The sequence below is a fragment of the Lycium barbarum genome, chromosome 4 (genome assembly GCF_019175385.1).
Source record: "Lycium barbarum isolate Lr01 chromosome 4, ASM1917538v2, whole genome shotgun sequence".
Taxonomy (NCBI): domain Eukaryota; kingdom Viridiplantae; phylum Streptophyta; class Magnoliopsida; order Solanales; family Solanaceae; genus Lycium; species Lycium barbarum.
Window position 1 is genome coordinate 7806457 of NC_083340.1, and position 12541 is coordinate 7818997.

The 12541-nt window shown below is 32.8% G+C and overlaps 2 protein-coding genes across 2 annotated transcripts; one reads left to right on the top strand and one right to left on the bottom strand.

Annotated features, from left to right (window-relative positions):
• Positions 1 to 3620: 3620 nt before the first annotated feature.
• Positions 3621 to 4397, bottom strand: LOC132635065 (14 kDa proline-rich protein DC2.15-like). Its single transcript, XM_060351282.1, has one exon. It carries the CDS (start codon positions 4317 to 4319, stop codon positions 3882 to 3884), a length of 438 nt encoding a protein of 145 aa, XP_060207265.1. The 5' UTR covers positions 4320 to 4397; the 3' UTR covers positions 3621 to 3881.
• Positions 4398 to 8174: 3777 nt separating this feature from the next.
• Positions 8175 to 8898, top strand: LOC132635064 (14 kDa proline-rich protein DC2.15-like). The gene has a single exon (XM_060351281.1). It carries the CDS (start codon positions 8260 to 8262, stop codon positions 8716 to 8718), a length of 459 nt encoding a protein of 152 aa, XP_060207264.1. The 5' UTR covers positions 8175 to 8259; the 3' UTR covers positions 8719 to 8898.
• Positions 8899 to 12541: the final 3643 nt, after the last annotated feature.

Below are 12541 nucleotides of genomic sequence, written 5' to 3' on the forward strand. Positions count from 1 at the left end.
AATGAACAAGTAATTTGAGACATATATTTTTAGTAATGTGACCAAGTAATATGGGACGGGGGAGTACTGGGAAGAACAATCATAGGGTCAAAGTGTGAATACAATTATATAGGTTCTCAATTAGTTTTCTTTATAAGTTTAGCACTATAATATGTGCGGTATTGATAGATCGTGGCTAGTCTATGGAAATCCAAAAAAACTCACCGCAAATATTGACAATTTATCGTCAAAGATGCTAATGCGAAGTTATCATTGGATATGTTCGTTAAAAAATTTCATTTAGCTTTTTATTTCGCAATCCATAATCAAAGGAATAGATATTTTGATAGTTGTTCATATATTCAAAGTAAACCATAGATTCTGGTATTTTGAGTCACAGGTTTGAAAAGAATGGCCCGAACAATACAACTACAGCTTATATTTGAAAATTTAATGAAAACGTACTACAACTTGATGCATTATTTGTTTGTTTGTTTGTTGTTTTTATGCATAAGCAGCGCAATAGATGACAGGAAGTTCAACGAATGTGACAGGCTAGCTCCTTCTTGTTTATTCATTTTGTACTTTAATTTCTTAAAAGTCACAACTTTGTTTTGTAACTTTTGACTTTAGTGCAAACAATCTATAGTAGTATATGGTTATTTGTGAAATTTACCCAAGAGATTTCGAATATACGACAAGTATAAAATGACTCATTTGCTCGGTTATGAAATCAGAGTTGCGTGGATGCTAACAGTCCATCAATTAAGTGAAAAGTGGTAATTAAATAGAAAATCAAAGAAATAATGAACTACAAAAAAAAAAAAAAAAAAAAGAAGTAAAGAATCTTATTCAATAAATCATCTTGGGGAGATTTTATAGATGGCCTACTCATTTTCACTTTACTGCACTAAAAATATTAAATTATTTTGGAAAAATACATTAAAATTTCCTAGATTATATATGTTTTGTTATTTTAACAGTCAAATAATTGGGTGTCTATAATAGTCCTGAACGATAATTTTTCGTATTTGAAACCCACATGGATTTATTCAAAATAAGATACATACCTTAAATAAAAACACATACCATTACATCCAATGCAGCTAATAGCAGATTGCACAAACTCAAGATTGAAATATTGACAACTCGTAGACAAGGCTTAGATTTATTAGAAACACATATAGTATTAAAACTTTGGTCCTTTCAAGTACTGTAGAAAGTCGTGATCAAATACTATTTGCAACTTCAGTGATAACACAGAGGAGCAAGACAAAGATGGCTACTGTTATATTTTTATCCATTGAGACTATTTTGTTTCTGTGTTGAAATATGTATATGGCGGGTTAATATTTATGAATGCACTTATTAATATATATAGGGAAGAATCTAAGAGAGATTTGTTTGTATGTTGCTTTTACAGTGAACAATCCATTCACTTCTTGACGATCTTTGCATCGTCAATTGATCAACAAACATAGTTCACCTAGAGATTCCATTGTTAGAATTGTTTGATTGTGCCTTCTTCAAAACAAAATCCAATAACTACAAGGCAATTGAATGTGCACATTAATATTGTAATAAGGAGATTTAAATCTTGTCTCTGCAATTAATCCGATTTTCATTGCTTGTAGATGATAGCGTGAAATTACATCCAATGACCTTCGGAATGCGCTTTCTTAAATTTTTGACCCCCGCTTGCCTCATGAGCAAACCTTCATGATCAAAAGTCTAAACTTGTTAAACTTTAAGTTTTGTCTATGTAGTAAGTGGGGTAAAATATTCAAGAAAACCTATCTCCAAGGACATTCTTGTAAATCTTCCTATAGATATGAGTGACAAATTTAGCCCTGAAAATCATGACCGTCAAAATTTGGGGTTAACCGGTGTATCTATTAACTCAGGCCATTTTGATCTGTCTAATTCAGCCCATCTAAAAGTTGAGCTGATATGCCGTCCCAATTGACCTTTAAGGAACTTTTTCAAAATATTTTTTGTTTGGTATGTTATATATATAGTCATAATAAGGAAAAAAACGTTTTATCTGGTACTTAAACAAATTATAAGAAAATAAACAAATAAGTTAAAATTTAGTAAGAGTTGGGCGGGCTGAGTTATGACCCATTGTTTAGTCCATTTCAGCTGCCCATTTATTAACTAAAAATTACTTGGCATAGCTTACATTATTACATATTTGTGGAATATAACTAAACTTTACAATAATTATATTTAGTAGCTAAAATATAACATATTTACTTCCTATAGCAACCACTTTTTTACCACTCATCTGATAAATTCCCACACCCCTAAATTTAAGCAAAAAAAAAAAAAAACGTCCCTCTCTCCTATCCCCCTAATACACGCCATTATGTCCAATATCCCTTAATTTCCTCCAATTTCAAATCAGTTTTACAATAGTTCATCTTCCTTGTTTATCTCTAATTAACTACTCATTAATTTCACTCATAATTCAAATCTAATTCCCAAAAAAGGTAATATTCTCTACTTATTTTTATGTTTCACCGTGTATTTAACCTATATATTTATGTTGTATTTTCAGTATATTTAGTTCGTTTGTATTTTTTAGTTCAGTTATTACAGATCTGTGACTTAACCAGATCTATATTTTATGTGCATTTTAAGTATATTTTGTATTGTTTATTTCTTTCACATGTTTCTTCAGTTAATTCGTGTTTATTGTTCTTCACCATAACTGTAATTTTTTGTAGTATATTTAACCATTTAAATACAGTCGAAATATACAGCAAATATAAATTAGATATATTCCATAAGTCCACTTTTAATGTACAGTGTGTTACATAAGTTAAAATTTCATCTAAATACACTCCCAATATATGTAATATATATATATATATATATATATATATATATATATGAAATATAGTTAACAGTAAACCAGAATAAGTAGTATCTAACAGATCAGTCAAAATGCAACTAAAATATAGCCAAAATATATACGAAATACAACTATTAAAACATAAATCTAAAACAAAAGGTCAAATCAGTTTATATAGATTAGACTTTTCAAATCTTATTAAACCACCAATATAACATAACATCTTGTTAGCTGTTTGAGTGAGATATGAGATCAGATATGGAATGGGTGGATATTTGCGTGAATCAGGGAATATTAAAAACTGATTTTAATTTAAATTGGAATAGATTTTGTTTCCATAAATATAACACTTTAGTTTTCTCATCGTGTGTATTTCCGTTATATTTATCCTATATTTAAGTCGACGCGTCTACTAGGTAAATATAGGGTCCTCCAGCTATGAATTGTAAATGTAGAACATGTAGTTATAGGTTGTTAGAAGGAGCTAAAAGGTAGCTGTTTGTGAAAATTTTACATTTGTTAACTCAACCAACTTTGACCTGTTCAAAATCAATCTAACCCACCCATTTGACATCCCTTCAGTTTACACCCGCATAGTCAATATTTTCTTGCAAAAGGTATTTATACACTTTTATACATTATGATACAAGTTTTATATCATTATTTAAGTAATGTATATACTTTGTATAAATATCACTAGCTACAATAACCAACTTTATAGCAGTATATAACCTGCATATAGAAGAAGCAACTTAGCCCATCAGTAGTACGACGATCCATGTCCTTATATCAAACATGTTACATATAACTCCAAAAGATATCATTTATTACTCATGAAAATTTGGATACAAAGAAAGGAAGGCAACTTATTGCCTCCTCTATAACAATTAGAATTAAAAAAAATATACTTCCCTTGAAAATAAGCAACATATGTAAGCAATACAAATTACAAAACACCAAACACACTGAAAGAAACAAATTAATTACTCCATATGAATTGGGAATTAATTTCTGGAACTGAAAGAAATATGAATTGGAAATTTGCTTAAGCGCATTGGAAGTTCTTGGGGGCATATTTTCCGCAGTTGTTGAGCAACAAGCTGAGGGAAAGTGGGACATTGAGATTAATTCCCAACACATTGGCTTTAATGGCAGTGCAAAGGCAAACAGCAGCATCAAGGTCAGCAAGTCCTTGAATTAGAGAGCAGCATGGAGTTTTAGCTGGGCTACTTCCAATAACAAGGTGCACTAAGTCATTTAACAAATTGGCACACACTTTTAGCTTAAGTGTGTCCTTTGGGCACTTTCCCTTTGATGATGGTGTAGATGGGGTGGAGGGGGTAGAAGGGGTAGGGGTAGGGGTAGGGCGGGGTTTGGAGTGTGGGGGTGGTGGGCATGGGACATAAGTGGAACTAACCATAGTGAAGAAAAGAATGTTCAATGTGAGAACAAGGGCAATTGAGCATACACCAAACTTAGCCATTTTTCAAAGTTAATTAGCACTTTTGACTGTGGCTAATTAGTAGTGGAAATGTTATTTGTTTGGTGTTTGAGATGATGAAATGAGTGGGTATTTATAGATGGAAATTCTGAGTTTTTTTCTTCTATTTTTCATAAAATTGATAGAGGTCCATGTGGATAGAGAATATCTAGACAACCAGCTGGCGATCGAATGCAAGTTGAGATACTACTACTATTATTGGATTATAAACTTGGAAGTTTTGTGGATTTCATTAGTTGTCTTATTATCTTCTTCGTCAAAAATAACTTATTCATCCTTTATTTTCACATGGGACTTAGATTATTCTCTTTAATTATTTGAACATTGATCTTGAATCTTGAACATGCTGGACTTTTACCAAGATCTGGATCCTATCAAGGTTATTCTTCTATTCAGTTTGGAAACTAGCAGTAATTGCCAGTAACTTTTTACAAGATTAATTCCACTGTCCAAGCTTGCTGTAAAAAGTTACTTGTAATTAATTTTTGCTCATTCTTAGCATATAGTATACGACAGTCATATTATCTGTTGCTTCAAATTATTAAGGTCTTAGTTAATTTCAGATAATCAGATAAAGATCTCATTTCCTATTCGTTGATGTCAAGTTCTCTTTCCATGGAAGAAAAGAAGTTGATATGTATAAACATCTTTCTAACAATAGTAACTTTGTGTTTAATTAATTTACGCTAGCGGTGCAAAATTTTTTACAGATCAGGTTATCAAAATTTAATTACTGCAAGCATGGACATTGGAACATTAATCTTATATTGTCAATGCATATGATCTATATCGATGTTATTCATCTTTGCTACATATATTCTGATGATATGCTAATACAAACTCACCTAATTAACACTAAAAGATGAGTAATGACTCCCAGAACAGGATAATCTACGGTAGAGAATGACACGAGGGATTAATTAAAGATTAAGCCGTGATTTCACGGATAAATAATGTGCTAATTGAATAATAAACTTTAATAACGCGTTAATTAGAAAAGAGCATCCTATGATCGCGGGTCGTGTGATCATCATGCCATGCTCGAATGTCTTGATTAATTAGTGAAGAAAAAATTACTATATTTTCTTTCTAGAATATCACCTTTCAACCAGCTCGGAAGTATAATGAAGAGTCTATAAAGACAATAGTCATAGCTCTTGGAGGTGAAATTTTATTTTATGCAAGCTGTAGCCTGTAGAATTAAATAATATCACAAGTTATTGTTTTGGCTATATTAGAGGCATTTAATTCTCAAGGTGTCGGCAGTATGCTTTCTCATCTCAAATCTGAAGCTTAGTTTTTGAATATTCATATATCTAGCAAATTTTGAGATTTTGGCTTTTCAATAGCTAGGTAGGACTCCATGAGACATGCATAATGAAGAGTCCATAAAGAGAAAAGTCGAGGCTTGTTTAAGATAAGATGATCAATCGTACACATTATTCATGAGTCCTACATCTTAATCGCGAGATTTTTTTTTTTTTTGACTAAACCAGTTTGTATGATGTTTTTCTCAAAAGACCTCTTACCATTAAAAATATCACTACACCTTATATGTACCTTTTTTTTCCAGCTATTAATGTGGACTTTGTTCACACACTCAATAATCTATCCCTTGAACTAAATTCAGCCTTGAACTAAATTCAGCATGATCCCCATCATCTCATCGGCTTCTATTGAGAATAACTTTGTGGCACCCACAGTACTGGCTTCTTTTTTGCGTATGTTTCTCCAATTTAAAGCTACGGATAAAGGTAGTAAATCGGCCAGTAGACGGTCAAAGGCAGTAAGTCGGACCCACTCCACCAACTCTGCCAATTCCATACCCGTCTCGTAATTGATTCTGATACTAATTGTTGGGTTAAGCCAACCCAAATATACTTTTAATATGGTTTGATATTGTCCGTTTCGGATCAAACCTGGATGATTTTTTCCAAAATGCCTCATACCATTTAGAGTATAGCTACACTTTTTATACAATTGTATTTTTCTTTTCAGTTATCAATGCTATACTTCGTCCCCACACACATTAATCTCCTTCCAAAGATAGTAAGTGTTGCAAACTAAAACGATATACAACTTGGTTTTGAAATAATAACGCTAAAAGTTAGAGGAGTTGGTCGTCTTTTCGAGCCATTGAAGCAACGGGTCGTGCAATAATGAGAGACACTTAAGTACATCATGCTCCTTCCTTTTTTGCAGTTGCTAATATGGATAGGCTTATTAAACTTAAACGAGAGTGGAGTTAAAACTTAAAAGAGTTACTACAAATTGGAATTGTTCTGGCTGCTAAAGTTCCTGAACGTCCTTATTGAAAGCAAGTGTCCTTATTTAAAGCAGGTAAAACATAGATGCAAATGTAGTGCTCCCTCGTTAAGTATACAATTCCAACTTAAAAATATCTCATTAAGGTTCACTATTTCAAGTCAATGAATTAATTCCGTTTTATTGGAAAAATAGAGAGAATCTGAAAAACGTGGTTGTCAACAATGCACGTATTTGTGCAACTAGTTGAATACTAGCGAAGTCAGTATTAGAAAGCACCCTGTGGAAATGAATCTTTTAGGAAGAACAATCCTTTGGGCCAAAGTGTGAATACAGATATTCAGGTTCTCAATTAATTTTCCTTATATTTTTACCACTATAATATGTGTGGTATTGATAAATCGTGGTTCGTGCATGGCCAGTATATGAAAATCCCAAAAAAATCTCCGCAAATATTGACAATTTAATTAAAGTCAAAGATGCTAATGCAAAGTTATCATTGGATATGTTCATTAAAACTTAAAAGTCGATTTTCATTTAACTTTTTATTTCGGAATCCATATCAAAGGAGTAGCTATTTTGATATGTGCTCATAGATTCAAAGTAAACCATAGATTCTTGTTCAATTATAAATTGTAGCTTGGATTTTGGAATTTTAATGAAAACAACTTGATGCATGAAATATGCTACTTCCTGTCTTTTTGCATAAGCTACGCAATAGGTGCCTAGAAGTTCAACGAAACGTGACAAGATTAACTATATCTGGCTGATGTTTACACGCATCAATCGCGATTGGAAATATCTTTATACGCATCCTCTGGAATCAAAACATGAAAATTATTAATTGGAAATACGTTTTTGTCAGGTTAATACATTTACTTCAAGATATTATGATTTCTATGAACCTTTTCGCCCTATCAAATATATTATAAAGAACTTCTAATACTTTTTAATTTTTATTTATATTGTATATTGTGTTGGTCCGAAATTATTTTATTCATATAACTGACATTAACTTATTTGGGATTGAAATATAGTTATTGTTATCAGATTAAGAAAAAATAAATAGCAGCTATCAATATCAATAGAAAAATATATAGGAAGAAACTTCTTGGTAGTGTACAAATTCCCAGCCTAAGCTTTCTGGCATATCTTCTTTTTTACACTTCCACTAGCATAGTAGAACAAATAGACAGCACTATTACTAACTAGTTTCCAAGCTGAACAAAAATAGAATTAATCTTGATTGGATCCAAGTTTTGACACAGGTCGATCGAGCATATCCAAGATCAGTGTTCAAATAATTAATTAGAGGGAATAATAAGCTAAGTCCCATGTGAAATTAAACGGTGGATAATTTTTCTCTGAGGAAGAAGATAAATAGACAACTAATGAAATTTACAAGACTACAAAGTCTATAATTCATCACAATCTTATCCCAAGTTCCATTTTGCCAACTTGTCTTGATATAGGTCTCTGTATTCCCGCTGCAATATGTTCACATGGGCTCCCTCATCAAATTTCAGAAATTTGAAAATATAAAAATCAGAATTTTTACCTATAAATACCCTCATTTCAACATTTCAAACACCAAGTAAACAACATTTTCACTAATTAGCCACATTCAATAACTGAGAGTGCTAATTAACTCTGAAAAATGGCTAAGTTTGGTGCATCCTCAATTGCTCTTGTTCTCACATTGAACATACTCTTCTTCACTATGGTTAGTTCCACTTATGTCCCATGCCCACCACCCCCACACCACAAACCCCACCCTACCCCTACCCCCTCTACACCATCTACCCCCTCCACCCCATCAACTCCCTCCACCCCATCAACCCCATCATCAAAGAGTAAGTGCCCGAAGGACACACTAAAGCTAAAAGTGTGTGCCAATTTGTTGAATGACTTAGTGCATCTTGTTATTGGAAGTAGCCCAGCTAAAACACCATGCTGCTCTCTAATTCAAGGACTTGCTGATCTTGATGCTGCTGTTTGCCTTTGCACTGCCATTAAAGCCAATGTGTTGGGAATTAACCTAAATGTTCCACTTTCACTCAGCTTGTTGCTCAACAACTGTGGAAAGTATGCCCCAAAGAATTTCCAATGCGTATAAGCCATTGGTTCTTTCATTATTCAGTATGTTTGGTATTTTGTGTGTTTTTGATGCTTATTTGTAAGGGAATTTATTTTATTCTAATTGGTTAGAAAGTATAGGCTCGTTTGCCTTGTTTTCCATCCGTGTATCCATTTCCTATTTGTAATAAATATGATATCTACTGATAAGTTATGATTACATTTGCTCTTCAATCGGAATAGATTTACAAATGAATTTTAAATGGGTGGATTGAGCTTTACTTGAGTTGCTTAAACGGGTTCAAAATTAATGGGTAGATCATGATCTCTTCTCCGTTTACTTAGGTCAAAGATGAACAAGTTAATTTGCTAAACAATTGATCATATATAATTCAATCTGTTCGACTTATAGGGTGTGTTTGGATGATCATAATGCTGTGGAAAACATTTTCTCTAAGAAAATAAGTTCTTTAAAAATGAGGAAAAATGACTTTCGTGATGGAAGTAGAAAGATCAAATTTCATAAGTGACATTCCAAGTTCATTATCTCCTGCTTTCCTTTCCACCAGTGGCGGAGCCAGAAATTTTGGTAAGATTATTCAAATGTTGACGAGTATATAATTTTTTTTCGATGAATGAGTACAATGAAATTTTTTTAACACCATCACTGCACACTCGCCTAAAAATTTATGGTCCATTTGATTTCGCAAGTTATTCTTGATAAATTTCATTGCTAGAAAACTCTTACAGTAATTACAGTGTCAATTGACAGCAACAACAAACAACAACATACCCAGTGTACGTAATCCCACAAGTGGAGAACAACAAGGAGCATTCCGAGAATGTTACAAAGCGAAAGATAACGACTAATTAATTTTCTTTGAAAAAAAGAAAGAAAGAAAGAGAACAAAATAAGTCATAGCTAACTTGCTATTAGATCTCGTTGTCTTCTTTTTAATAATACGTCTTCTTCTTTTCTAGGAAATAAGAAGGAAAGAAGAAAGACTAAAGAAGCTTCAACAAATGAGTCGAACGTAACTCCAAACCAACATAGGAATAAACCAAATGCAAATTATAACTCAAATACAAATAAGTTTAGTCGGAACATGGAAGAAAATAAGTGCAAATACAAATCAACCAAGTAGCTTCAGACATTGTTTGTATGTTTTCTTTTAAAGAAAGAAGATGACTAGCGTTTGACGCAAGTTTTAAACCGTGACTTTTAGGTAAAATTGAACACTCTTTACCTCTAAGCTATCTATCTCAATTATTTTAAGGGTGTTGAAAATTTAATTATATCCAGTTAACTATAATATCTAATTCATATACTAATATCATTTTCTAGCCAAGGGTGTGCAGGTGGCCACCCTTGACAATGAGTGGCTCCGCCACTGCTTTCCACCCACCATTGCCCCAAACACTAGTACCCTTGACCATCCCACCCCAATACCACCATAGTGCTTTGCCAGATTACATATAAATCTTCTTGGAGTAATATTTTTTTGTGTACTTACCAAACTTTAGAAAATAAGTAAAAAAAAAAAAACACTTATTTTCCAATAAAATAATTTCCTCGTACCAAACACCCATAATCATTTTTCATTTGTTTGTTTATTCTTCTATAATTTGTGCAATGCAATGAACTTCATCCGACGACGCAAACCTTTTATTATTACGGAAACAGGGAATTAAATTAAAACAAACCGAGTGCTTACTAAAAATAAATACTGCTGAAAATTTACGACACCGACTGGTTATAAATCGATTATTCTCTATTTTATAAGACACAACGCACCAGTGGTCACCACAATGTGGTATCATGAAACAACACCCAACATGGGTGTGTTTGCGATGAATTCTGCTGATAAAGATACATGCACATTCACCATGGATGCGTTAGCGTTTCAATTGAGAAATCCTGAACCGGATGAATTCGCGAGGGCACACCCAAAGTGCGCATCCGCTATGGTTGGGCTAAATTTTTTACAAAGTTGATGCTTTGCATTTTTACTTTTAGTTATTTCCCATTCGGTATTGAGGAATTTCTTTGGGGTTCGACAAAATCGGCGGTTCAGGTTCATCCGGATCCATCTCAGAAAGTCTCACTTTAGTGGTAAAGTGCTTTCTAACAAAGGAGATTCTAGACTCAAGGATTGAACTCGAGATTTCTGATTAAGAATGAACTGAAAGAAGCACGTATCATTTCACCACAACCCTTGTTGGTTGTTACTATTAATTTGTGGTCTTATATAAACTATTATAATGGAATCTTCCTCTCAAAGTTGCCTTAATTTATGCTTTGGGGTTCGACAAAATCGGTGTGTCGGGTTCATTCGAATCCATGCTTGGGAGTCCCATATCAGGGGTAAAAGTCTTTCTCATAAAGGCGACTTCAGACTTAAGGCTCGAACTCGAGATCTCTATAATGAACTAAAACGAGCACTTACCATTTGACCACAATCATTATTGATTATTACCGCTAATTTGTATTTAAAGGTACAAATATACCCCTGCGGTTACATAAATGGTGCAAATATACTCTTTTCGCTACAGAATTAAAAAAATATATATTTAGATTTTTTTTTAATTTAAAAAATGTCACGTGACCTCAAAAAAAAAAAATTCAACCTATTTTTTTCGTAGAATTGTTTTTTTAAAGCCACCTGGTGATTTTTTGTTTGGTGGGTCGGGTCTGGTTCATTTTAAAAAATGGATAGACTTAATTTCTTTAAAGCCCAGGAGATATTTTTTTAAAACGAACGAGACAACCCACTAGAAAAAAAAATTGCCCCGTGACTTTAAAAAATAAGTCTAGTAGAAAAAAGGGGTAGACTTATAATTTTTTTTTTATAGCCACGTGACATTTCTTCATTAAAAGATAAGTTAAATGATTTTTCAAAAAACTTCTGAGAGCAAAAAAGGTATTTGTGCACCATTTGTGTAACGAGAGGGATATATATGCACCACTTCTTTAACGGGGTCTATCTGTTCTAAATCGCAAAGTTGAAGGTATATTAGCACCTTTTCCCTTTTTTATATAAACTATTCTACAATATAAAGGAATCTTTCTCTCAAAGTTGCCTCGGTGAACTATGTATTTTTGATTAATTAACGATGCAAAGATCGTTAAGAAGTGAATGGATTGTTTAGTGCAAAAAGGCACATACAAACAATTCGACTTTTTCTCTTAAATTGTTCCCTATATTAAGTGCATGCATAAAGAATCCTCCATATATCCATAAACACAGAAATTAAACAAAATAGTCTCAATGGATAAAAATATCACATTAGCCATCCTTGTTTTGCTCGTTTGTGTTACAACGGCCACATCAATTCGTCAAGGCGCTATCACTGCTAAGAATCGCAATGATGATGGAATTCAAGAGGTTTCCAATACGATACAAAGTCGTTATAGTAGTGGCAATATTTTCGATGAAGGTAAAATTCAAGAGGGTTTCAAAACCATAATTACAAATCGTCAAAGTAGTAACAAAATGTTTAAAAATCGTCAAACTGGTAGCAATATTTACGATGATGGTGGAATTCAAGAGCCTTCCAAAATGATAAAAAATCGTCAAAGTGGTGGCGTTATTCATGATGCTTCTATTACTACTGCTAAACATTATGGTAGTTTCACTACTCGGCACTGATGTTGGAGTATTTGAAGACTTTCTACAGTATTTGAAAGGATCACAACTTTAATAATGTGCTTTAATTCTGTTCTAAGCCTTGTCTACGAGTTGTTAATATTTCATCTTGACTTTGTACAATCTTGCTATTTGCAAGATTGGCAATGTGCTGGTATAAGTTTTATTTCAAGGCGTGTAATAAATTAAATGATGGATATCTTGTTTACGTTGTTT